This window comes from Vulpes lagopus, chromosome 10 (genome assembly GCF_018345385.1).
Source record: "Vulpes lagopus strain Blue_001 chromosome 10, ASM1834538v1, whole genome shotgun sequence".
NCBI lineage: Eukaryota > Metazoa > Chordata > Mammalia > Carnivora > Canidae > Vulpes > Vulpes lagopus.
The window spans coordinates 91,149,483-91,173,899 of record NC_054833.1 but is presented as its reverse complement, the minus strand read 5'-3'; the positions used below and the strand labels follow the sequence as shown (position 1 = coordinate 91,173,899).

Below are 24,417 nucleotides of genomic sequence, written 5' to 3'. Positions count from 1 at the left end.
AGGGAGCGCCCCGCCCCCTCGTCAGGCCGCGGCGCCGCGCCGCTGACGTCATTAGCCCCCCGCCGTCTAGGCCCGGCGCGGGCTGCGTCTGGCTGACGTGATCCGGGCGCGCCTCCCCGCCGCCGCTGCTGGCTTCGCGGCGACCCAGCGCAAGCATGTGTCAGGTTGGCGAGGACTACGGGGACCCGGTGCCAGAGGGACCGCCGCCACCGCGGCCTGGGTGAGAGCTGGGCGTCCGCACCCGCCCCTGCCCTTCCCGGCGCTCTGGGCCGGCGGCACAGCTCATCCCGGGGCCCGGCCCGCGCTCCTCCGTCCGTCCCGGGCGCCGCGCCGCGGGAAGCCGGGAGACGGCCGAGGCCGGGGTCGCGGAGCGCCGGGGTGGGGGGGTGCACCCTGCCCCGCAGCACCGGGGCGCACACCCCAAGAACGGGCTGCCCTTGGCGCCCCCGCCCGCCGCTCCCGTCCGCCCTCGGCGGGCCGTCCCTCCCGCCGCGCCAGCCGTGCGGAGCCTGCGCCGAGGCCCCCGGTGCTCTCTGAGCTGGTTTAGCGCACGAGCCCCCGCCCCTCCCGCCACCCTGGTGGTTTGGGTGAGACGGAGCCCAGCTGCCCGCAGGAGCCCCGGTCCACCCCGGTCCTCCAGACAGTGTAGTGCCACCTCCCCGAAGCCCGCGGGGAGGGAGCGCTGCAACCTGTGTGTCCCCCGCCCCCCTTGTCTCCAAAGCCGCGAGCTCAGATGTGTGAAGTGCAAGGATGGCCTACCGGTTGTGGTGATCCGAGCCGGAGACGCCTTCTGCAGGTGAGGCCTGGCGGTGGGTGGGAGGCCGAGCCCTCTGGCGCAGCAGCCAGGATTGCCCTGTTTATGTGCCTTTGTCTCTTGTGTTCAGAAGCATTTACCTCTGACCTCACTCAGTGATTCTGATGCGTGGGTTCCCCGTAATCCTCCTATGGTCCCCTGTGGGCCAAGCGGCAGGAGGGTATCTGATGGCACTTATGGAGAATGTTGGTAGTGAGGGTGGGGTGAGGGACAGGCAGCACCAGCATTCGGGGCAGCTGGAACACATCTAGGGGCAGATTAGAGCATCCTGGGATCTGGGCCAGGTGCTCTGGTGATGTTCGCTTTTTTTTTTTTTTTAATTAATTAATTCATTCAAGACACAGAGAGAGGCAGAGACAGGCAGAGGGAGAAGCAGGCTCCATGCCGGGAGCCCAATGTGGGACTCGATCCCGGGACTCCAGGATCACGCCCTTGGCCTAAGGCAGATGTTCAACGGCTGAGCCACCCATCCAGGCATCCCTAAGACTTTATGTATTTAATTGAGAGAGCAAGCAGGGGGAGGAGCAGAGGGAAAGGAGGAAAGACTCTGAAGGAGATTCCTCACTGAGTGCAGAGGCCATTGCAGGGCCCTGTCCCACAACCCTGAGATCATGACCTGAGCCAAAACCAAGAGTCAGACACGGAACTGACTGAGCTCCCCAGGCACCCCTGATGTGTCTTAGTAGGGAAAAGATAGTAGACTTAGGGCCATAGCCCCAGGTGTGGGGCAGCTCTCAGGGCACATTCTTCTCTTGGTTCAGGGAGCTTTCAAATGTAGGTGCCTGGGCCTCACTCTGGCACATTCTGTCTGGTCTGTTTGGCCGGAGTGATTCTAAGCTGTGGCCAAGCCTGCGAACCAGGTAAAAGGTTACCAGGAATGCAGATTCCTAGGGTCCACCCTAGAAGTTCTGATTCAGTGGGTTTGAGGAAGAAGCCAGGACTCTGTATTTGCATGAGCTTCTCAGGCATCTCTGGAGATGGTATCAGCTCAGTTGGTCAGTGTGGCGCTCTGGGACACAGGATACCCCCTGCTGCCTGTTCAGTGTTTCCCTCCTCACCCCAAGAGGTGGTACCTCTCCCTGTGGGAGTTTGGGAAGGGGCCTTCAACTCTGCTTAGGGGAGGGTCAGGCTGGCCTTGCCCTGCACTTTCTTGTCCGTCCATTCTTCCCACTGCACCTTCCTGAGTGTTTGGAGGTGCATCTGGGCTCTGGGCCCCTCGGGCATCAGTTCACACTGGTAAGGATTGCTGGGGACCAAGGTGGGGCTCCCTGTGGAGCATGGGACTGGTCCTGGGGTGGACAAAGTTGGCAGGAACCCCACAGCCCCGGTTTCCCTTGCCAGTTTCTGGGCAGAGCCTCTGTCAAGATGCTGCTTTTAAAGATGGAAGTTGGTAAAAGAAGGAAAATATAACCCAGCAGCGTGTCAGGCTTTGTCCCCATCAGGTGTGGAGGTGGCGGCCTGGGCTATGCAGCCACAGCTTTCGGTTGTCTGTTGCAGGGACTGTTTCAGGGCCTTTTATGTCCACAAGTTCAGAGCCGTGCTTGGGAAGAATCGGTTGATCTTTCCGGGAGAGAAGGTAGTGTATGGGATGACTCTTCTGCAGAGTCCCCCCTGGGCCCTGGCTGTCAGCACCTGCCTCCCTTCTCAGGGATGCTCATGTGGGGGATGCAGTCTCTCCAGTAACCTTCCTTCTCTCTTAGGTGCTCCTGGCGTGGTCTGGGGGGCCTTCATCAAGCTCCATGGTCTGGCAGGTCCTTGAGGTACATCTCCACAGCATCTGGGGCCCTGGCTACCACCCAGCTAAGCTCCAGGGTTGGGGGCCCAGCACTGAAGGGCTCTTGCCTGCAGCTAACGAGAGCAGCCCACCCCTAGCCAGGATGCCTGGAGGGTTCTCAGATGTGTATACAAGAGATATACAAAACAGAAGCTGTGTCTGTACTACTCAGCTGTGCCCAGTTTAGTAGTGTTCGCCGACTGTGTAGAATCATAGTCCCTGGGAAAGTGTGGCGGCACGGTGGAACCTTGCTTGAGATGTTGCTGAGTTCACGGGCCTCCGCCCTGGTCCTGGGTCCAGGACAAGACTGGACCGTGAAATACAAGCAGGTGCCTTGAGGAACCCAAAAGGGGCCTGCCTGGCTGGAGTTGGGCAGCTTCCCTGAAGTTTAAGGGGAGACCCAAAAGAGCAGTGGGCTTGGCAGGTGAAGTGAAGTCAGATGGGGAGGGGGAGGGAAGAGGGTGCTCACCGGAGAGCTGTGCTCCAGGCAGTGGGCAGCCCACTCAAAGATGGCTAGAGCTTCTCCTGAGGGCCCTGGCTGCCTCGGAGGCCTTGACCCAGGGCCGGGACATACACAGACCCTCTGCACTTACAGTGAGGGGCATGGATTTAAAAGGGTGGTCTGTACCAGGGGCTCTAGGGTGGTGCTTCTGTGGTTGCTGTCCTGCTCTCATTTCGTGGCCTCCTTTTTTTTTTTTTTTTTAAATTTAATTTTATTATTTTATTTTATTTTATTTATTTTTATTTTATTTTTATTTTTATTTTATTTTATTTTTATTTATTTTTATTTTTATTTTTATTTTTATTTTTATTTTTATTTTTATTTTTATTTTTATTTTTAATTTCGTGGCCTCCTAAACCTAGCCTGGTGCACGTGTCTACTCGGCCTTTTGTCTGGCACCTGGAGCCCCTCGTTCTTTTAGTGGCAATGCCTTGATTATAGTCTGTTTTCCTCTTGCACCCTTAGGGGTCAGAGGTACTCAGGCAGGCCACGCCTCTCAGGACATTGCTAGGAGAGGTGGGAGGACAAACTGCTGTGGAGCAGGTCTCACTGGGGCAGTGAGGATGCCCCGGCAGGCCACTTGGACCAAGTTGGGCTGTGTGGCCTCCCCATGGGCCTTGATCGGCACCCTGTTTGAATGGTCTGTCTGCACTAGGTGAGGAGTCACCACCCCTTCCTGGAGGACATTAGTTCAGATGGAAAACAGTTTGTGCTGGGAAAGGCATTGGCTTCTGACTGTGGGGCTGAGGTCCTGGTCCTTTTCTCTCCAGGGCCTGAGTCGAGATTCTGCCAAAAGACTGCGTTTTGTGCCAGGGGTCGTGTACGTTGATGGTACGTGTAGCCATCCCTGGTCCATTCCCAGCTGCTCAGGACGAGCCCTACAGTGAGACAGCTGGCTCTGTGACCTTAAAGAGGTCCTGGTGGGGGTGTGTTTTGGAGACATCTCATGGGACTGGCGGCAGAGGCACCGTTGTCTTGTTTTAGCCTTAATATCACAGTCAGTCAGGAGTGTTTGTGTAGCCTCCATGGATCAGGAGGCATGGGTGGAAAGGGTCAGGTGCCAGATGCTGGCCTGCTCCGCCCCTTGTTCCCTGAGATAGGCTCCCAGATGGGTCTTGGCCACTGTGGCCGTCATGCCTCTCCCCGCTCCTCCCCTGTGCCCTACAGAGAACCCACTTCCCACTCTGCAAACACTTCCCTCTAGAACAGGTTAGCATCCTATAGTTTCCACAGAAAAGCTTGGTAGTGCCTCACACAGCATTGGCCTTGTCTCATCTCAGCTCTTCTGTAGCCATGACTCTTTTGTGCCTTAATTTTTCAGAGGGAGCAGCTTGTGGCCAGAGCTGGGAGAATAGAGCAAAAACCCTGGCTGAAGTAAAGCTGATCCTCCGGAGCTTTGGCTTCCCGTGGCACATTGTTGCCTTGGAAGAGGTGGGCGGGCCTGTCTCGGGGCGGGCCACTGGGGCGTACTCTGAGGGGCCTGTGCCGATTTGCTGTGTCTTGCTGTGTCGGCCGTGGGCCTCCCCCTTGGCCTGTTTGCTCTCGGCACTAAGTGGGCCAGGCCTTATGCACTCTCCCTGCCCTGGAAGGTGTTCACCCTGCCGCCGTCTGTGCTGCGCTGCTCTGCCCAGGAGCCAGTGGGGACTGAGGGGACCTACAAGGTAGCTGTGGATAGTTTCCTCCAGCAGCAGCATACGGTGGGGGGCAGCCCCAGCCCCACACAGCAGGAGGAGCAGCTGAGCCAGCCCTGCACCCAGGACCCCGAGGACCCGGCTGGGCCACCCCCAGCTGCCCACATAGAGGCTCTCTCCCGACTCTTTGACTCTGTGAAGACGTTGACAGCCAAAGAGGAGCTTCTGCAGACCCTGCGGTGAGCCCCTGTCCTCATGCCGGGGGCTTGGCCCTGCTTCATCTGGCCCCCTGAGACCCTGTGCCCTGCTCTACAGGGGCCACCTGCTCCTCCACGTGGCCCGGACCCACGGCTACTCCAAGGTGATGACAGGAGACAGCTGTACTCGCTTGGCCATCAAGCTCATGACCAGCTTGGCGCTGGGGAGAGGGGCCTTCCTCGCCTGGGACACGGTACATGGGTCCAAGATTTTCAGGGGCCCCTCTGGCCCCCATCACCTGAAGGTGGTGTCGTGAGTCCAATCCCAGAGTCTCCCTTGTGGGAGCCTGTGACCCCCTCAGCTGCCAGGGAAGGAGGGGCTGTGAGCCGTCTGCAGGGTGAGCTTTGGGATGTACCCCCACCGCAGGGCTTCTCTGACGAGCGGCACGGTGACGTGGTGGTGGTGCGGCCCATGCGTGAGCACACACTGAAGGAGGTCGCCTTCTACAACCGCCTCTTCGCAGTCCCTTCCATCTTCACACCGGCCATTGACACAAAGGTGAGTGAGTGGTAGCACCTGGGCGGGTGGCCCCCTTCTAGCATGGGGTCATGCCGGCACACCTCAGTGGCCCAAACTGTGTCCACAGCAGTTTTGTGGCCTGAGCGCTGACAGCAGGGTGCCCTGCCTTCTGGGAGCATGCGAATGGCGCTCCCCCTGCTACCATAGAAAGGTAGCTTGGTACCCTGGACGAAAAGGGGGCTCGCAGGGAGGTTGTCACAGCAGCTGTGGTCAGCGACGGGGACGGTTCAGAAGTGGCTGCTGTGGCTCCCTTTAGCCCTGACCCAGCACCTTTGGGGCTGATGGTGTGAAGCCTTGGCCTCCCCTCCTGATGGCTCCTTGGCCAGGCCTCGGAGTGCCGCCATTGCAGCCCTCATCTGACTATCTCTAGGCCCCTGAAAAGGCCAGCATCCACCGGTTGATGGAGGGCTTCCTGCTCCGGCTGCAGGCTCAGTTCCCCTCCACAGTCAGCACTGTGTACAGGTATGTGCAAGTGTGGGAGGGGCTGGAGCGGTGTGCTGTGCCTGCCCCCTGCTGCGCATGCTCTGGGGAGAATGAAGCTCCATCCTGACGGGTCTCCCACACCCACAGGACCAGTGAGAAGCTGGTCAAGGCTCCCAGGGACGGCTGTGCTGCTGGCCCCCGCTGCCTGCTCTGTATGTGCTCGCTGGATGTCGACACTGCTGGTCTGTGTGGACGGGGAGGGGCTATGACCAGTGGGAGCTGGGGGCGCAGCTGCAGGAGGACCCTCAGCCTATCTCTGCTTGCAGACAGTGCCACCGCTTTTGGGGCTCAGACCCAGGATTTCTCCCAGACACAGCCCCCCACCCCACTGGCTGAGGCTGGGGCAGCCCCCATGCCCTGCTGTTCTGCAGAAGTGGGCAGGGCCCAGAAGTGCTGCCAGAGTACCCTGCTGTGCAGAAGGTGAGTCCATTCCTATCCTGCCGCATAGCCAGCCCCCTGCTGCTGGCCAGGGTAGGTGGGACTCCCTAGGGCCCCAAGCAGGTGCTCAGGTGCAGCTCTGCTCCCACAGGGAGGACTCCCAGGTCATCGAGCAGCTGTGCTATGGCTGCCGTGTGAATATGAAGGATGTGGTGAGTCCTTTCCCCACCTGGGGTACTGACAGGGGAGGCCCACTCCCAGGGGCTTGGTGCCACGTGGCCCCTCGCCCACGGTGGTTCTCTGTTACAGCCATCTTTGGATTCTTTGCCACCTTACATCTTGGCTGAGGCCCAGTTCCGCAGCCAAAGGTATGAGCTAGCCCCCATGCTTGGGGAGTGCGGGTGGGTCCTGCTGGGCGTCTGCACGTGCAGGGCAGGTTCCCAGTGTGTGGCTTCCCCCCAGGCCCTCGCAGGATATCCAGGAATATCTGGTTGAGAACAGTGACGAGGAGGTACACACCACTGGGAGCTGAGCCTGGGGCCACCCCCAAGCAGGAGGGCAAGGATGGGCAAGCAGCATGTGATTGTATAAATAAAAACATTTTTAATTAGAAAATCCTACAGTACGCGTGGCGAAGGGAAGGCTGGCCCCCCTGACCCAGGGTGCCGGCTGTGCTAGGCCCAGCAGGGATGATGGAAGGGACCGGGGTCCTGTGCCGGGCCGAGGAGGGGCCCCCGCTTCCTTCTGGCAGCAGCATCAGGGCCTGATGGCCTGGGACGGGGTGTCTGCACCCAGCGCTGGGCTGGGCAGCTCCTTCATGCACATGCGCAGGAGCCCGGCTCCTACTCCTTCTCACGGGTCCACTTGATCATCGTCTCAGGCGAGCGGTACAGGAAGATAAGCTTGGCATAAAGCTCCTCTTCCAGCTCCAGCTCCCGCGTCTCCCGAACCAGGAAGATGTCCTGGCAGAGCTTGAGGATGCGGTCGACACAGGGCAGCTCCTCAAACATGATGGAGTGTGAGATCTCACTGAAGAAGCCGCGTACAAACTTGCCAATAACCAGCACAATGGACACGTAGAGCCCCATGATCCTGCCGGGCAGGGGCGGGGTGAGTCAGGGATGCTGCTGGAGCTGCGCCCCACCTGCTCACAGCTGCAGCTCACTTACCCGTAGCCAGCCAGGAAGCCAAGGCTGGGCGGGCTGACCTTGTCACTGAAGATGACCATGGGCAGCAGGTTGCACTCAGCCTGGCAATCCTGTAGCTCGATGACCCACCACTCAAGGAAGCCAGCGGCCCCTGAGCCCACGCGCTCCCTCCGCAGCTGGATGCGCACGCCTAGGTAGTCGGCCTCCTCGTCTGGGGCAGAGCCAGAGTTGGTGAGGCCACCACCCTCTCCCTGGGCTAAGGGCCACCGCCCCCCCAACCCCAACACACTCACTGGGCTGCAGCTGCTTCACTGGGTTGGCTTCAGGCCCATTGGGGGCACGGATGTACTTGGGAAAGAGGTGGGGGATGACCCTGAAGGGACAAGGCCCACTGTTTAGGCCCAGCCTTCCTCTCAGCCCCTCCCTCCCCCAGGGCCCTAACTCACACGGACTGGTCCGAGGTGCCCTCAAGCAGGCTGGCCAGCTGCCGCCGCTCAGTACTATTTGGGGCCCAGTCCAGGGTGTGCTTCTCATTGGTGTACTCCACGGTGCCGCCCTTGGCCAGGTCCCTACAGGCCAGGGCATAGCATGAGCCACTGAGGGCAATGTGCCACCCAGGTCCTACCCAAGCCAGGACGCACCTCTGGAAGTTCCAGGTGAAGCGCAGGGTGATGTCAGCCGTGCCATTGTACAGCTCCCGCTTCATCTGGGCCCGGCTGGGTGGGCTGATGCGCCATAGTGCCCCTGAACTGCCCTCGATCTGTGCCGTGACGATGTCCTCGGGGCTGTACTGGCTGATGAACTGCATGGCCAACTGGACCCAGGATGGCAGTTGAGCGAGGTGCACCTAAGCGCCCCCATCTCCCCAGCAGCTGCAGGGTGGGGCCCACTCACCGGGTTAGGGTCAAACTGTCTGGACAGCTCCTCATAGGCCTGCTGTGTGAACGGCACAATGGACGGCTGCTGGGCACTCATGGTGAAGAGGGGCTGTGGGGGATAGCAGGATGTATGACCATGATGGGACAAGGGACCTCTCAAACCCCTGGTGGCCAGTGCCCAGGTAGGACTCCAGGAAGGTGAGTGGGGTGGAGTCTGCAGCCAGCAGCCCCTCTTACCCTGCTGGAGCAAACTGGTGACTCACCTCATAGCCACCCAGCTTAAGGGTGACAGTAACATCGATGGGCTGGTTGACGACACCAACCACAGAGCGTACCAGGGACATGAAAAGCAACGGGAACCAGATGATAGCCACGAGAAACAGGATGATGAGACCGCCCATGCCGTACTTGACAATCTTCTTCTTCTTCTGCCCCTTGGGCTGGGGATATTTCTGGGGGGCAGGACAGGGGTAAAGGGCTCAGTGCTGCCTGCTTCCCCCCGCTCTGTTGCTCCTGGGGCTCACCAGGGTCCCAGGAAGCCAAACCTCAGTGCATCAGAGTTCAGTGCAGAACTATGGCACTTGAGATGGCATGGAGTAGAACCAAGAAATAAACCCACATGCTGAGTGGCGCCAGAATAATCTGTTCAACAACAGTGTAGAACAATGGGATGTCCACATGCCAAAAAAAAAGCAGCAGGACCCATATTATCTAAGACCTCAGTACAACTCTTAGGGCAAAGCTTCCTTATTGTGGATTTGACGAAGACTCTCAGATCTAACTGGAAGGCATGAGCAACGAAAGAAAAAACCCTGTACGTTATAAAAAATGAGACTTCTATGCTTCAAAAGATAGGATGCTCAAAGCAAAGAGATGGGGCACCTGGATGGCACATATAGTTAATTCTGACTTGGTTTCATTTCATGCCATGGTCTCAGGATCGTGGGATTGAGCCTGTATCAGGCTCCATGCTCAGCAAGGAGTCTGCTACTCTCTCCCTCTATCTACCCCTGCTCCCTGCTTGTGTTCTATGTTTCTATATTTTTTTTATTTTTATTTTTTTAAAGATTTTATTTATTCAAGAGACACAGGGGGGGCGGGGGAATGCAGAGACACAGGCAGAGGGAGAAGCAGGCTCCACGCAGGGAGCCCGACATGGGACTCGATCCCAGGTCTCCAGGATCACGCCCTGGGCCAAAGGCAGGCGCCAAACCGCTGAGCCATCCAGGGATCCCCTATGTTTCTCTCTCTAAATAAATGTCTTAAAAAATAACAACAAATAGCCCAGAGAATTGGGAGAAGCTACCTGAAAATCCTATTTGGTAAGCATATAGAGTCCGGAATGCAGAAAGAATTCTTGACAACAATAAGAGGACAAGCAACCCAACGACAAAAGGAGCAAAGAAAAGGCCGACAAGCACAGGGAAAAGTGTCACCATCGTTCACCACTGGAGAAACCCCATGGAGTGACCACCACAGAGTCCCAAGTGCTGGTGGTAACTGCGGGGGTGAGGGGGGGGGCAGTCACTGGTGACAGCAGAGGCCAAACCAGGAGCTGCCCCCTGACCCTTCCACCCTGCTGTGGGTGTGCACAGCAGTGGGTGTTGGAATAAACAGGATGAACCAACCTGCCATCCCTTGCTATTTGGAATAGCTGGATAAACAAAAGGTGAGGACAATCACAGGAAGGAATGCTACTCAAGCCATGAAACCCCAAATTCTGACATAGACCACACAGACAAGCCTTGAAACTACAGAAGCCAGACCTGGGCCACGTGATGTATGACTGAGTGTACAGGAACTGTCCAGAACAGGCAAAGTTATGCAGAGCTGGTGGGGCTGCTGAAGGCGATGAAGGCAGTGGCAACGGGGGTCTTTGAGGAGCATGAGCGTGCTTTAGACCTGCCTGGTGACAGCTGCCAGCTCTGTGACTCCAAGTCTCCACAATGTACATATGGACTGGGAGGGGGGATCCCACTGAAGCCGCCCCCACAGCAGAAAACTCAGCTGACATCGGTACCCCGATGTCCCAGTCCTCATGCCCATGACCCAAGTGGCCAGGCCTCCTGGGCCTGCCCTGCCAGCTGCCTGTCGTCTCCCGAGCTGACCCACATACTCAGGGGACTGCCAGCGCTGCATGGCTCTCATGTAGCCCATTTGCTCCACTCCCTGAGCCCAGGCACCTTCTCAGTCTCACGGCTGCACTTGATGATGAAGATGTTGGCGTAGATGTCCTCCACACACATCCAGCTGGACAGAGACAGCGTGGTGTCTGTCCATACCCAGTCCATCACGGCCCGCAGCTCCACCAGGAATGGCACAAGCCGGAACCTGCCCGAGGTGGAGCACCCGTCAGGAGGGCCTGGGAGAGGCAGCTTGGCTCCTTGAGCCCCATGTGAGCCCACACTCACCCCTGGAAGAGGAAGAGGTTCAGGTGATTGTACTTCTTGGTGAGGAAGTTGCCAAGGATACGGGTCGGATAGCCACAGCGGATCTGGTAGGCAGACAGGGAGAAGTAGATGCACTTCACGAAATACCACAGCTGAGCCACTGCATTCTGGTTGAACATCCTGTAGGGGACAGGAAGGTTGGGTCAGGGCACCCTGCCCAAGGCTGGAACCCCAAGGCCCCTGGGGACCCAGCCCCAGCGTGGCCAGAAACCCACCTCTCGGTGACAGCGGGCAGAATAAAGAACATCCAGAGATGGATGGCCAGCACCAGGACAACCTGGAAGGCCAGCTTGCCCAGCACGGTCTTGCGGAGGTAGAGGGCACGGTCAATGACCATGGTGCTGAACTGGATGAGCAGCATGACCAGGAAGGCCTCCGGCACCTGGTCATCCGACAGCGAGGATGTGATGTCTGTGGCTGCCGAGTGTTTCTGTGCCGGGAGAGCAGAGGTCAGGAGGCAGCAGGAGATAGGCAGCAGGGTGACCACCAGGCTCTGTGCTCACCCCAAAGGCCCAGAAGCCGAAGATGATGATGATGAAGTCGACCACATCAGCCAGAAACATGAGCGCGTAGACATCGGTGGCTGCACGGTACTTGGTGTGCAAGATGTCATCGAAGAAGCGCCGCAGGGGCCGGTACATACTCTGGGCCCTGTGGGTGAGGGCAGGGTGCAGGGGGCTCAGGGCCTGCCACAGCTCCTCCCACTTGCCCTCGCCCAGGAGCAGCTGCCAGTCACTCACACGGCCAGGCAGAAGGTCTGCAGTCGGAGCCCCATGGCTGTCATTCTTTCCCGGGGGCGACTCCACTTCTCTCTGCGGGAGGCCACCACCACACCTTCTGCAGGGATTAGCTGCTGCTGACCAGAGCCCAGGGGGTGCTGGACCAGTTCAGACTCCTGACTACCCCAAGACACCCCCAAGGGCTGGCATCGCCCCATTTCACAGACCAGCAGGCTGAGCATGGCGACCTCCCTGGGTCACTGGCAGTGAGCCAGCTGGGGCCATGTCACCTGGACACACAGGGTATGCCTGGGAACACAGCTGGGGCATCAGCTCTGCAAGGGACCCAGGGGGGCAAGGGGTGGCTATGGATGGACAGGGCTGTCATACCAGTGGCTGTGGGTTGTACAGGCTCTGTGCTCTCCCTCCGCCTCTTTCTGAAACGCAGGCTGATACGCTTTATGTCTCGGGGCTTGAGCTCCACAGGAGGCTCTGGGGGCCCATCCCCTGCTTCTGCCTGGATGTGGTCCTGGGTGAGGGCCCCGGCCACCACTGGCTCGCCCTGGGGCCCTGTGCCTTCCTCAGTCTGGGGTTCCAGTGGTGCCTGTTCCTCCTCAGTCCCTTTCTTCTCACTTCCACGGTCATGCTCCTTGGAGAGCGGGTCCTCCTCATGATCCCAGAGACCATAGCACTGCAGAAGGAGGGAGGGAGCTGAAGAGGCTGGTATGGTACACCGGGCAGTGCTCAGGCCAGGCTCACCCTGGAACCCACGACCTCCAGCCTTGCCTCTTGGAGCCAGGCAGCCAGTGGGTGAGGTGTGAACTGGGAGTTTCCTGCCTGCTGGCTGCCGACCCAGGGGACTCACCAGCAGCTGGGAGCGGTGGAAGAAGAGGGCCATGAGCTGTACCAGGTCATACTTTATGTAGCTGTCTGTCTTCTCCACACCCAGGATGCGCGGTGGGAAGTACGGCTTGTTCTCGTAGCGCCGGAGCACTGCGTGTGTGTTCCAGGGGAAGAAGCCAAACTGGAACAGGTACTTGGTGACCACAGACACCTGTGGGGGAAGAAACTCAGCATAGGGGGGGCCAGGCCCCGATCCCTCCCGCTCCAGCCGTGGCCTACCTCGGTGAAGATAATGGCCGTCATCCAGAAGCGCTTGCTGGGCCTGGGGATGGACAGCATGGCCCACAGGAAGACGAGCACAGGCAGCACCAGGGATGTGGCTGAGGCAGTGACCATGTGGTTGAGGATGATGATGAAATAGCAGAGCAGTTCTGAGTGGGCAGCCACACACTGGTATGCGGCCTGCAGCAGCCGCAGTGCCCGGCCCTGCCCTGCTTCAAACAGCTCGGCCTCCTCCAGCTCCTGGATGCGGAGGTGCCTGCGGGGAGCCATGGCCAGGCCCCTTTCACCACCAGGCCTGGCTCCAAGATGGTGCCACCCCTTCCTGCTGGGGGTGGCCTGAGGCTGGTGCCTGTGGCCCACCCACCACCTGGCCCTCACCCCTGACCTGCTGAGGAGCAGCTCGCTGGCTGTGCGCATCCGGGTAGGAGTGCCAGCAGGAAGCTCCCGAGAGCCGTGTAGGGAAGCCCCAGGCTCAGTGGCCATCTCCTCGCTGCTGCTGCTGCGGGTATGGTAGCCGGTGCTCAGGGGGCTGCCAGTGTCCTCTGTCGCAGTGCTCAGCGGCTCCTCAGCCCCCAGCCCACTAGGGGAGGCAAGGCTGGTCACAGAAGCGGCCTGTGCTCTGCTCTCCAGGCTCTTGGGCTGGAGGGGCGTCAAGATACCTGGCGGAGCAGGCCATGTACCTCCCGGCTGCCTCCTGAGCCCTGCCAGCCCACACCTACCTTGATGCTGTACTTGGTGCATCTCGGACCCCCAAGGGGACTGCGGGGGCAGCCTCGGCTTCACCAGTGTAGAGCTGGTCCAGCAAGCTCCGGTGCACCTCTCTGCCCTGAAGGGCACCAAGGGGGCTCAGGGCAGCAGGTTCCCAATTGGGGGGGGGGGGTCCCTGGGGACATGGGGGGTGGGTTGCACACTCACCTCAACCAGCGCCTGTGTGTACAGGTAGCGCTCGGCGCGTAGCACGTCACTCATGGCGCGGTGGTGCCGTGTGAAGGTGTGCAGCCAGTCTGTCAGCCCATCTACCAGCGCTTGGCCCAGCACCCACAGAAACTGCACAGTGCTCAGCACTCGCTGCATCACGTGGCTGCGGCCTGCAGGGCAGGCAGGAGGCGGGATGCTGTAGAGGCTGCCAGTGGGAGGCCCCCCCACGCCCCTAACCTCCAGGCTCGGGCACACGCACCAGCCACCACCTCATCTGGGACATCCGCTGGCTCTGCCTCCTGTCCCGGGCCGCCTCCTGGGCACAGGGGTGCTGGTCAGCCCTGCGCCCTGCACCCCGTGTGCCCCACCCCACCCCCACCCCACATGCAGCCAGACTCACCCGTGGGCAACTGCCCTGTCCGGTCCTGCCTGGCCTGCTCCTCCCGCTGCTGCCTCAGCACTGTCTGCGCATTGGTCACCCATGCCTGGTATGCCATCTGTGGACCAGGTCCTTGGATTAATGCCCTGCCTCCCTGGACAGCAGTTCCTTTTTTTTTTTTTTTTTTTTTTTTTAATTTTTTGTTAACTTTTATTTATTTATGATAGTCACAGAGAGAGAGAGAGAGGCAGAGACATAGGCAGAGGAAGAAGCAGGCTCCATGCCCTGGGAGCCCGACGTGGGATTCGATCCCGGGTCTCCAGGATCGCGCCCTGGGCCAAAGGCAGGCGCTAAACCGCTGCGCCACCCAGGGATCCCTGGACAGCAGTTCCTATTCAGCCCACCTGTGAGCTCCAAGGAGGTGCCTGGGATCAGGCCACCACTGGGGACCTTCTGCTGGTTCCCTGTTCCAGAGCAGGAAACAGGTCCCATGGGACCATGGCGGGAAGGCAGGACACACAGCCAGCCTGCGCACGGTTGTCACTGAGAACTGAGGACCCAGAGACAGCCAGGAGGCTCCCAGCCCCTTTTTGCAGCAAACATGCATGACCCTTCCCCTAGGCCACGCTGCTGGCAGCCACTCAGACCTGGATGGTCAGCATGTTGACCTTGGGAGGGACTGGACAGAGGGGCATGTAGCTGCCCATGACCTGCACCTCCTACAGCCCATCTGACTGGAGACTCTGTGGGTTTGAATGGACCTGGACGGGCTGGCCAGAGGATCTCTCCTCCCCACAGTTGGTTGTGTAGGCCCAGGTGCCCATGGACAGTGGAAGGCAGGCAAGGGACCCTCCCACCTCACCTGAAAGGCACTCTGTGCTGACGGCCTGGGGTCCTCGGGCAGGGCCTCCTCCTCCTCCTCACTATCCGACTCAAATAGGAAGTAGTCCCCAGAGTGGATGACTGCAGGCAGGGTGGGGCTGAGGGCCATCCTCCCCCAGGGGCCCCCACAACCCAGAGGCAGAGGCCCACGTGCCCCCCTCCCCCCTAGGGATAGCCACAGGGGCTGGAGGCAGAGAGCAGCCTGTGCAGGCTGGGGTCAGCCGGTAGGAGAGACCAGAGCAGTGACATGAGACCAGGCAGGACAAGAGGCACACAAGGGCCAGGCTGGGGATCAGCGCTAGACAGACTTCTGAGAGTCCAAACGGGAGGAGAGCACAGAGCCTGCTGTGGGGACCTGGTTAAGTTGAGGCTCAGCCCCTTATTACTGCAGGGCTGGGGTGAGAGCCCATCAAGCAGGGAGCACAGCCAGAGATGGGGAAAGGCCAGAGAGCACAGCCAGAGGTAGACACATGGCGGGATCCATTGCTCAGAAGGCAGACAGAAGTCAAGAAAGGAGAGGCCTGGGCACAGCAGCCCCGAGAGGGTGGTCATAGCAGGCCAGGCTGGGGTGGTACCTGTGGCGTGGTCCAGCCAGGGCCGCCACCACTGTCTCCGTGGCGGGGAGGAGCCCCCTGGACTGCCAGGCCCTGTGGAGGGGCAGGGGGGACATGAGCCAGCAGAGAGGTATGGAGAGGGTGAGGGCAGCCCCCGATGGGGACCACCTGTGTGCTGATGGAGGGGCCTCCTGGTGCTGTGGGGAGGAGAGGACAGGCCACAAGTGCAGACAGACAGTGGCAGGCTGGCCACATGGCCTGCAGGGACACAGTGACCACAAGGCACAGGACAGGTAGGTGGAAGGCCTGTGGAACAGCACGTGGCACGGACAGGAGCAGAGTCCAGCGGGCACGGACACACCAGGTCACCAGAGACCTTCCAGCCCCGCCTGCTCACCTGGCTCCTGGGTGGGGTCTGGGGTGTCCTGGGGTCGGCTGCGGCCTGCTCGGCTCTGCCTGTGCTTCTCCTGCTTGGCACGGATGCGCTCCATCCTGGGGGGTGGGGGTGAGGGGGTGGCTCTGAGCACCGAGTAATCAGGAGAGCTCGGGGTGCCCCCCGCCCCAGATGGCACCTACTGCCTTTTCAGCTGAGCCAGGGACTTCTCCTCGGCCTTACGGTGGAGATCGATGCTTTTGAAGTTGGCAGCATTGTACAGCGCGAAGCCCCTGTAGGGAGGCAGTGTCACCCTGGGGACACTTAGCTCCAGCTCCATGGCTCCCCACACCTCTGGACTCAGTCTCAAATCAATACCTGCCCTTGCCATGTGCTGGGCTCAGGAGGAGAAGACCCCTCCTGCCACCTCTGGTCTCATGGAGGGTGAAACCATGCAAATGCAGGGGTGTCCGCAGTTGGCAGCCAGTCCCCAGGGAATAGGAGCCCAAGGAGGGCGAGAGAGGGAGGCTGTCCAGCGGCCATGCACCCATAGGCCGGAGTCGGGGCAAAAGTGAGCTGAACTGCCAGCCAGCAGCAGAGCTTCAGGGCCCGATGAGGTCCCCTGAGTGACATGCAGTGATGGAACAGTGACATGTGACCCAGGGGGTGTGAGGCCCAGGGCTGACCTGGAGGCCTGCAAGGCGGTGGCCTGGAGCTCGGCGCTGACATGCAGGAAGTAGCGGCTGAGGAAGACGCGCCGCTGCAGCAGTAGGAACAGGAAGCAGATGCTGTCCCAGAGCACACCGGCCTCTTCCACGGGCAGCAGGCAATCCCGGTCCCTGCTCAGCATCTCCTTGGCTGCAGGATGGATGCCGGCACAGGTCAGGTTCAGGGGACAGGGCCCCAGAAGCAGTGAGTTCCCCGAGCCCAGCCCATAGCTCACCCCCGGCCCACTCACGGTCATAGTAGCCTTTGACGGTGCACACGAGGCTGAAAAGCTGGATAACCCAGCAGAAGTTGCTCTGCATTTGCTCCACAAAAACGCAGGACAGGAGCTGGGGCAGGAAGAAGATCAGCCTGGGCCCAGCGGGGTGGGCAGTGGGGGGCAGGGGGTGAGGCAGGGGTGCCAGGCTCACCGAGAGCATGTTCTTAGAGATGATGACGGTGACGTTGTAGAGAATGAGGCAGTCCCATAGCACGAGGCGGGTGCGTGTGTGCTTCTGCAATAGGCTGGTGCCGAAGAGCAGCAGATAGAAACAGGCCAACAGGTAGCCCAGCCCGAAGACGCTGACGCGGGTGGCTCCCGTGACAAACACCACTACCAGCACCAGCCAGAAGAGGTAGCGGAAGACAGCCACCTTCAGCATGTCGAGGTAGGACCTGCCAGACGGGGCATTACTGCAAGGGCCGGGTCACCCCACTCCCTCCGGGTGGCACCCATGGATCGAGCCCCTGCTGCCAGGGCAGCGTCCAGCCCTTATCCTGGCCACTGGCCTGTCCCCGTCTTGCCTGTCTGGCACACAGAGGAGCCGCTGATGCAGCCCTGGTGAGCCCCAGCCCTGAGCACGCTCTGCAGGCCAGCCACGCCCAGACCTACCTGCAGTAGATGAAGTTGGGCACGGCGTTGGGCTCACCCAATGGCAGCTCCAGGCGGTCAGTGTTGACGCCGGCCATGTGCTGCCATTCCTCCGTGCGCTCAGCCGAGAACACCTGCCACTGCTGGGAGGCGCAGAGCAGGAGCAGGAAGTCACCTGCAGACACAGAGGAGACCACTGGCCACACAGGGCACAACGCACAGCAAGGCAAGGTGGGAAGAGAAGCACTACTGTGTGTGGGGGCTAGCCATGTGAGTTATGTGAGGTCTACACGTGAGCAGACACTGGGGGACATGCCTGTCTTTGGGGATGTTTTACATGGACATCTGTGTGTACATGTCTCACCACACCATGTACACATCATTAGGCATACCTGCCCCCACCCCCACCCCACCCCTGCATGCATACCTGTGTCCATGCAAGGGTCCCTACAGGTGTCTACCCCTGTGCACACACTAGCAGGCAGAGGCAGGTCTGTATGGCTGTCTCAGGGGAGGCCCCTGGAGGACTGGGCACCATCATAGGACAAAGCCTCTCTGGGGAACCACAGGGTGTGCTAGCCAGCGAGGCCTAGACAACGTGCCCCTACCCGTGCGAACCCTCCATGCCCTCTGGTGAGGTTGGAAGGGGGTGCATGGGGCGCCCAGCCACAGACACTCACTGATGAGGTTGGTGGAATTGGGGGTTCTGAAGAAGTCGGGCAGGTACAGCCACTTGATGAGTGCTGAGTTCATGGGGATGGCCTGGCTCCAGCGCCACGGGTAGTCTGTGGGTGCAGAGTATGCATTAGGACTGCAGCTGTGCTGTCCCCACTTGCAGGCCTGCAGCCTCTAGGTCTATACGCCTCATTCTTGCATGAACGTGAGCGTTCACAGGGCCTCTGAAACACCGCATCTCTTGCTTGGACTCTTGGGAGCACTCAGGGCTGAGATTCTAGCACCTTCCTCAGGCATCAACGGGCCCAGGCCCCAGGGGAGGAATGGGTGGGCAGGCCTGCCGGGGGTGGACACAGCACAGAGGGCCCCAAATGAGGCTCCATTACGTGCCTACCAAAACAGCCAAGACAAGATACAGAGAAAGACAAGACAGTGGTGAGAACGCAGAAAAATCAGGTCCTACATCCATCGCCAGTAGGAATGTAAAATGGGACCATGCGCGTGAATCCTCAAAAAAGTGAGAACTACAGCCACACACAACCCCATTCCCGGATGCTCCCAACAATGTCCCTCCAGAAAGCCCCACACCTCCCAGGGCCCAGAGAGGACACTCGTCAACAGGGAAAGAGCACCAAGTGCCAAGGGACACGGCAGCCCCTGGGCACCCTGGGGACAACTGTAGTTCCGTGACGTCAGGGACAGACGACTGTGGCTGCCCGGGCCAAGGGGGCCGCAGGCTCCAAAGGGCCTGCACAACACCAAGCTGGGAAGCTCCACACGCTCATCAGAACCTGGAGAATGAATGTGTCCTGGATACTGGGGACCCAGGATGGGCCCAGACTGCAGGTTGACCTGGACGGCCCGCATGTGACAGACTTTCTCACTGTGGGGAGGGGCAGAGCCAACACAAGCAACCTCGAAAAATGGTCCTGCCTGAAGATAGGCACCCAGGGCAGCAAGCAACCCAGGCCCAGATCTTGCTTCTACCCTCTAGCATGCAGGGAAAGGGAGGATGCCCGGGCAGCACAAAGGGGGAGGCTGTAGTGAGGGTGTGCTCAGGGGCAGGGAGCGTGTGCCCAGACAGCAGCGGGCCTGGAGTGGAACATGAAGCAGAAGCACCCAGGGTCCACACAGATACAAATAAGCATGTGGACACATCAGCGGGGCAGAGGGCAGTGCTTCTGGTCAGATGGTGCCCACCAGGACACCTAAGAGAACCCAGAAACCACCAGCAGGAAACCAAGGGAATGATCCCCACACACAGGACCCTCCGGAGGTTGGAATCAGCCTGAGGGGTCCAGGAGGAACAGCATAGCCTCAGGGAGACCCCTCAGCTATCCCTGTACCCAGTGACAGAGAGCAGCCCTGCATAGGCAGAGCCGGACACTTCACGCCTGCGGCCTTCTCGCCTGAAGAGTGTCATCCCCTGGTCTAACACCAGACTACACTCCTCAAGGTCACAGCCCATGGCTCCTTGGTCGCAGCCAAGTTGCAAGGTTCTAAAAGGCCCACAGTGGAGCTGACCCAATGCGGAGGAGCAAGCCGGCAGCAAGGCCCCGGCAAGAGGCTGCATCACAGGCCAACATCAGGGGAGCTGGGCAGAGGGCATCTGGGAAGATTCTACTTTTGCAATTCTGTGAGTCTACATGAAAAGTTAAAAACAAGCAAGCCACGCAGGCATGAAGCATGGATGCAAGGACATAGTCTCGAACATGTCTGGCTCAAGATCTGGGCTCAACATTCAGGAAAAGGCAGAGCCAGAAATGGTCCTATCGGCAGTTGCTATGTAGGGCAGGGATCGGACCTGGGGTGCGAACACTCCCCTCTGACTCACCCACGGCCTCACAGGTGAAGCCTCGGTGGGCCAGACTCTCAGACATGCGGATGGAATAACACCGCGGCGGTGGAACACGCCGAGGGGGAGGGGCCCACCCATCTGACAACAGACCCGCCAACTAAGTTCACCACCGACACAGAACGTCCATCTGTCTGAGGAGTCCTGCCAGAGGCCCGCTCAGGAGTCAGTGGAGGCAGACACCACACACATGGATGGCACGCTGAGCACAACTCCTCTATGGGGGCACGGCTGGGGACACCGGAGGGCCAGACGCACCCCTGCACTCCCCAGTTGTGGGCCACGCCAAGTATTCTGTACAGCCATGTGCTGCACCTGCTGAAGTAGCAATAGCCTTGGCAGACCCACATCCAGAGCTTTCTACAAACCCACAAGCCCAAGCCAGAGGGGACAAGAGCAGAGCACAGCCAGGGGCAGAGAGCCCCCGGGGGCACCCCCAGAGGACAAGGCCAGGTCTCAGAATCGTGCAGGATGAACTGCGGCATGTGGCCCCAGCCCTAGGCACCCACCCTTGGGGGTGCTGGCCTTGGAGCCTCTCACATGGCCCCTGACAAGGGCATGGCTGCTCCTGGCACTCTACCTCAACTTTTCTGATTGTTTCAAGATTTTCGAAATAGAGTATCTTCTACAAAAATGAACGAATGCAAAGGAATGAGAGGGGAGCCAGCACCCATCCCCCTCCCACCGGTCAGGGATGCTGCAGCTACAGGGCCTATGGAGAGGAGCCCAGGACACACTCGGGTCAGGCTGGGGCTACAGAATCCTCATGTGCTTGCCCACGGCCACAGCCCGGCACGCCCCGCTCCGTCGGTGCCTGCCGCCGCTCACCGATGCACAGGGCCGGGGGGATGCCCAGGCACAGCAGGTACTGGTACAGCAAGAACAGGGACAGGAAGAGACAGTAGTTGGGCCAGAGGCGGGCGATGGCTGCACGGCGCCGCCGTGTGAGGATGGCCACCAGCCAGCAGCCGTGCAGGATGACCATGAAGTTCATGCGCTGCCCAATCACGTTCACGGCCATCAGGAAGCATATCTGGAGGCAGCAGAGGACGGGGAAGCACAGTGAGCTGCTGGCATGGACCTCTGGGCCCTGCTTCTGGGCAAGCTGGCTCAGAAAGCCACAAGCATGCGGGCAGGTTCAGAGCAGAGTGGGGGCAGCAGCCCAGGCTCACCCCAGCCCTCACTGTCCTCTCAGAGGCACGGACAGGCGGGATGGGGGTCCACCACATAGGAGAGCCATAGCTCAGAGGAGTCCCGAGTGCAGGGGAGACTCCAACCCCGTCTCTAGCCAGGGTCCCAGCCGCCCCCATTCCTGTCTCTCCCAGGGCCTGCCAACTAAGCCCAGGAGGTGCCTAGTGTCCCCCGACTGCCCTGGTTCCCCCCTTGCCCTTAGTGCCCTAGTACAGGGCCTTTGCTGCACATTGTGGATGTGCAGCCAAGGCCCCGCAGAAGGTGACATGGACCCCCAGTCCTGCCCAGGGAAGGGGCGACGGCTGACGCAGAGCCTCACCTCTAGCCCAAATTTGTAGAAAAAGAAGTTGACAAAGTACTTGAGGCAGCTGAGCAGGTCCTGGTCTAGCCGCTGGCGAGTGCCGTCGGCACAGACGGCCTGGGCAGGCAGTGGGGCCAGCTGGTGCTGCCGACGGTGGTGCTCCTGACGCCGGTAGACGATGGCCTCGAACACCAGCAGCAACAGGACCTGCAGGTGGTTCTGAGGGGGCAGGCATTGTCATGCTCTGCCAGCCTCACCCACCCCGGCCCTGCAACCCCATGGCCCTCACTCACCTGGATGTAGCCTAGGTTTGGGAAGCCCTTCCGCACCCCAAACCAGTTGGCAGGGTCAACGGGCCCACGGTATAGCAAGGACTGCTTAATTTCCATCTTCTGCAGGTTGGTGCTGTTGGGGAGGGGCTGGGGAAGGGGAGAGTCAGCACCTGTTCCCACAGGGCAGGGCGAGGGGGGCAGACACCAATCCGGGGAACCGGGGAGCTAGACATTGACCCCAGGGACCAGGGGGCCGGACACCAACCTGAGGGACTGCCCACCCCCCACCAGGGACACGTGTGGCCATCAGCCTTGGACCCAACCTTAATGGGGAGGGGACGAGGTGGCCACAGGCAGGGACTTAGGGGGCGAAGACAGGGGGGTCTCCCTGCGTCTGTCCCCAGAGCCATCACCATGGACCCAAGGTGTGGCAGGCAGGGCGAGGCCCCACATGGCCGTACCTCAGTGCAGTTGCTGGAGTACTCATGCGGGCTTACAACCTTGAGCTGGTACAGCATCTTGCACACGATGATGATGCAGGTCCACACAGTGGACAGGCAGGAGGCCATGGGCCGGAAGCGGGGGTAGGGCAGCGCGAAGGCCCACAGCACGACCAGCAGCAGGTTCATCACGGACACCTGGGGGTTGTGGGCAGGCTGGGGCAGGCGCAATAGCACCTCCCAGGGACCCCGCCACCCCAGTACCCGCCTCCGAGCAGCCCTGCAGCACACGAGGGAGGTCTATCCTGTCCTCACCTCCTTCAGGGCCACCCACACAGTGTACAGGGCCACCAGCTTGAGGACGTGCAACTCTAGGAGGCGCCGCAGCAGCACCTGCACACGAGTGAGGACGTCCGAGAAGCCAGAAGCCAGGTCCAGCAGCCGTTCCGCCACCAGGCCCCACTTGTTGGCTGTGGCCAAGGGGGGGTTTGTGAGGAAGAGGAGACCAGGACCCCCAGGGCCTGGGGTTCACAGAGGTCGGGGCAGAGGGACCCCACACCTGCCCATCTGACTCACCGTCTGTGACCTGCATGGCCTGGTGGGGGCAGGCGGTGCTCAGCCCGTCCTCCTCCTCTTGCAGCAGCGGGGTCCCGCTGACCACATCCTGCCTATGGTGGGCCCCAACGCATCACTTTCTACCCCAGCTCCTGGGGTGGGCTCCATGGCCCCCTCCCATTCTAGCCAACTCCAGGTCGGGTGTAGCCCAGCTACCGCTCTGTCCCCAAACCCCAGGAGGCTGAGCCCATGGTGTCTGATGGGGGCAGCTGAGGCCTCTGCTCTGCCCTGGTCCTTCCATCCAAACCTACTGGTCTCCGTCCCTCCCTTCTCTGCCAGGGTGCCCTGCACTGGGGCAGAGAAGGGGCACTGTGCAGGCACCCCGGCACCCTGTAGGCCTAGACTGAGTGAAGGGGCCAGCTGCAGTGGGGGGACACACCTGTGGGCCCACCGTGGGGGGCAGGCACCAGGCGGGGGCACGTGCTCCAGGTCCGTGAGCTGCATGAACGGCCGGTGGAAATAGTGCAGCTGCAGGATGCAGGCCAGCAGGAAGAAGCCCGGGATCAGGATGCTGGAGAAAAGCTCCGACACGCTGAACTGCTCCAGGCCCAGGTCCCCCAGCCTGGCATGGGGGGCAGCCGTCAGACCAGCAGGCCATGGTGTGCACCCCATACCACCCCCACACCTGCCTGCCCACCCGTGACTCACTGTTCGTCAGTGAGGCCCGTCAGGTTGCGCCAGTACATGGGGAAGTCCTGGAACTGGAAAGTGTAGACGGCGATGAGCACCAGCATGGTATAGGCCACCACCAGCCACCAGAACACCTTGAGCAGCTTCCTCCACAGGCTGTAGTAGACCTGCCGGGACAGCACACATGAGGCCCAGCCCAGGGCAGCACCAGCAGCCCCCCATCATCCCCCAGCTCCGTCACCCCCCAGCGCTGGTACCTGGAAGAGGGTGAGGCAGAGCAGGAAAAGGAGCATGTACACGATCTTGTAGACAACGAGGCGGCCGGCGAAGCTGACCACAATGAACATGCCGGCACACACGTAGATCCAGTACTTGGCGTACAGGCCTGTGACCAGCTCCCCCAGGCTCTGCAGCAGCGTCCGTGCCCGTGTTGGCTCTGTGGGTCAAGTCAGAGAGGCAGCGGAGACATGGCTTTGGGGCCAAGCAGGAGGCGTTGTCCCCTGCCTGCCCCGGCCCTTACCTGTGTCAGCCACAGTGACCTCTGTCAGGGCAGCAGGTACCTTCCCCTTCTTCAGCAGCTTCTCCTTGACGAACTGGCGCAGCAGCAGCCAGAAGGTCAGGGTGTAGAGCAACTGGGATAGGGTAGGGGTGGCATCACCAGGAGCTGGGCATCCCAGCCCTCCAAGACACGGGCCCAGTGGGCGGCCCCTGGCACCAGCCTCTGCAGAGGGCCGGGGCAACCCTGCCACACACATATAGGTGCACACACACAGCTCACGTGGTGAGATGCAGTCCTGCCATCCCCCCAACATGACAGGCAGTGGCAACGATGGCCAGATACAGTGACACTCTGGTGGACACCAGCTTCCACAGAGACACAAAGATCCACGGAGACACAGGGCCAGCCTGAGACACTAGTGGGACCCAGGTCAGGGACTCAGGGACAGTGCCCCTGGTGACACAAGGTTATCATTCACTCAACACACACACATGCAGCCACTGCTCTGGACTGGCTGGATGGTGCCCCATGGTGACAGCCAGTCATGGCCCTGCCCTCCTAGAGATCCCATTCCACTC

At 60.5% G+C, this 24,417-nt stretch overlaps 2 protein-coding genes across 4 annotated transcripts in view; one reads left to right on the top strand and one right to left on the bottom strand.

The window, feature by feature from the left end:
* Positions 1 to 27: 27 nt before the first annotated feature.
* CTU2 (cytosolic thiouridylase subunit 2) lies at positions 28 to 6,974 on the top strand. Of its 2 annotated transcripts, none has more exons than XM_041770409.1 (15): positions 28 to 220; positions 722 to 796; positions 2,312 to 2,390; positions 2,515 to 2,574; positions 3,861 to 3,921; positions 4,412 to 4,521; positions 4,779 to 4,960; positions 5,037 to 5,172; positions 5,346 to 5,477; positions 5,869 to 5,960; positions 6,069 to 6,163; positions 6,248 to 6,401; positions 6,511 to 6,571; positions 6,669 to 6,727; positions 6,822 to 6,974. In XM_041770409.1, the coding sequence occupies exons 1-15, from the start codon at positions 156 to 158 to the stop codon at positions 6,889 to 6,891; spliced, it is 1,431 nt and encodes a 476-aa protein (XP_041626343.1). In that variant the 5' UTR covers positions 28 to 155; the 3' UTR covers positions 6,892 to 6,974. The 2 variants fall into 2 exon arrangements, with proteins under 2 accessions (XP_041626343.1, XP_041626342.1); XM_041770408.1 differs by having other exon boundaries at positions 32 to 220; positions 4,680 to 4,960.
* Positions 6,953 to 24,417, bottom strand: part of PIEZO1 (piezo type mechanosensitive ion channel component 1) — a 54,996-nt gene continuing 37,531 nt past the window's right edge. Inside the window, exons 13-51 of one of the 2 annotated variants that reach the window (XM_041770407.1) lie at positions 23,861 to 23,972; positions 23,598 to 23,776; positions 23,359 to 23,507; positions 23,090 to 23,272; positions 22,672 to 22,763; positions 22,411 to 22,565; positions 22,117 to 22,293; positions 21,677 to 21,802; positions 21,402 to 21,602; positions 20,720 to 20,924; positions 18,042 to 18,146; positions 17,383 to 17,536; positions 16,922 to 17,165; positions 16,744 to 16,840; positions 16,472 to 16,643; positions 15,989 to 16,078; positions 15,810 to 15,904; positions 15,434 to 15,505; positions 14,839 to 14,939; positions 13,998 to 14,094; positions 13,857 to 13,913; positions 13,595 to 13,767; positions 13,399 to 13,505; positions 13,065 to 13,259; positions 12,677 to 12,935; positions 12,420 to 12,608; positions 11,945 to 12,245; positions 11,576 to 11,669; positions 11,339 to 11,486; positions 11,051 to 11,265; positions 10,797 to 10,955; positions 10,569 to 10,716; positions 8,649 to 8,837; positions 8,402 to 8,494; positions 8,149 to 8,321; positions 7,954 to 8,076; positions 7,801 to 7,880; positions 7,529 to 7,718; positions 6,953 to 7,451 (exon numbers count right to left, since the gene is read on the bottom strand). In XM_041770407.1, coding sequence (XP_041626341.1) covers positions 7,202 to 7,451; positions 7,529 to 7,718; positions 7,801 to 7,880; positions 7,954 to 8,076; positions 8,149 to 8,321; positions 8,402 to 8,494; positions 8,649 to 8,837; positions 10,569 to 10,716; positions 10,797 to 10,955; positions 11,051 to 11,265; positions 11,339 to 11,486; positions 11,576 to 11,669; positions 11,945 to 12,245; positions 12,420 to 12,608; positions 12,677 to 12,935; positions 13,065 to 13,259; positions 13,399 to 13,505; positions 13,595 to 13,767; positions 13,857 to 13,913; positions 13,998 to 14,094; positions 14,839 to 14,939; positions 15,434 to 15,505; positions 15,810 to 15,904; positions 15,989 to 16,078; positions 16,472 to 16,643; positions 16,744 to 16,840; positions 16,922 to 17,165; positions 17,383 to 17,536; positions 18,042 to 18,146; positions 20,720 to 20,924; positions 21,402 to 21,602; positions 21,677 to 21,802; positions 22,117 to 22,293; positions 22,411 to 22,565; positions 22,672 to 22,763; positions 23,090 to 23,272; positions 23,359 to 23,507; positions 23,598 to 23,776; positions 23,861 to 23,972 — 5,949 coding nt within the window. In that variant the 3' untranslated portion in view covers positions 6,953 to 7,201. Of the gene's footprint in view, positions 7,452 to 7,528; positions 7,719 to 7,800; positions 7,881 to 7,953; positions 8,077 to 8,148; positions 8,322 to 8,401; positions 8,495 to 8,648; positions 8,838 to 10,568; positions 10,717 to 10,796; positions 10,956 to 11,050; positions 11,266 to 11,338; positions 11,487 to 11,575; positions 11,673 to 11,944; positions 12,246 to 12,419; positions 12,609 to 12,676; positions 12,936 to 13,064; positions 13,260 to 13,398; positions 13,506 to 13,594; positions 13,768 to 13,856; positions 13,914 to 13,997; positions 14,095 to 14,838; positions 14,940 to 15,433; positions 15,506 to 15,809; positions 15,905 to 15,988; positions 16,079 to 16,471; positions 16,644 to 16,743; positions 16,841 to 16,921; positions 17,166 to 17,382; positions 17,537 to 18,041; positions 18,147 to 20,719; positions 20,925 to 21,401; positions 21,603 to 21,676; positions 21,803 to 22,116; positions 22,294 to 22,410; positions 22,566 to 22,671; positions 22,764 to 23,089; positions 23,273 to 23,358; positions 23,508 to 23,597; positions 23,777 to 23,860; positions 23,973 to 24,417 lie in introns of both variants that reach the window. The other variant, XM_041770406.1, reaches the window with a different exon arrangement.

What these genes read in the sequence shown, in the direction of transcription:
- CTU2 (XM_041770408.1), top strand. Translation starts at nt 156, where the DNA reads ATGTGTCAGGTTGGCGAGGACTACGGGGACCCGGTGCCAGAGGGACCG. An exon ending in ACATTGTTGCCTTGGAAGAG is followed by an intron (nt 4,522 to 4,679) that starts GTGGGCGGGCCT and finishes CTGCCCTGGAAG; the next exon opens with GTGTTCACCCTGCCGCCGTC. An exon ending in GCCCAGTTCCGCAGCCAAAG is followed by an intron (nt 6,728 to 6,821) that starts GTATGAGCTAGC and finishes GCTTCCCCCCAG; the next exon opens with GCCCTCGCAGGATATCCAGG.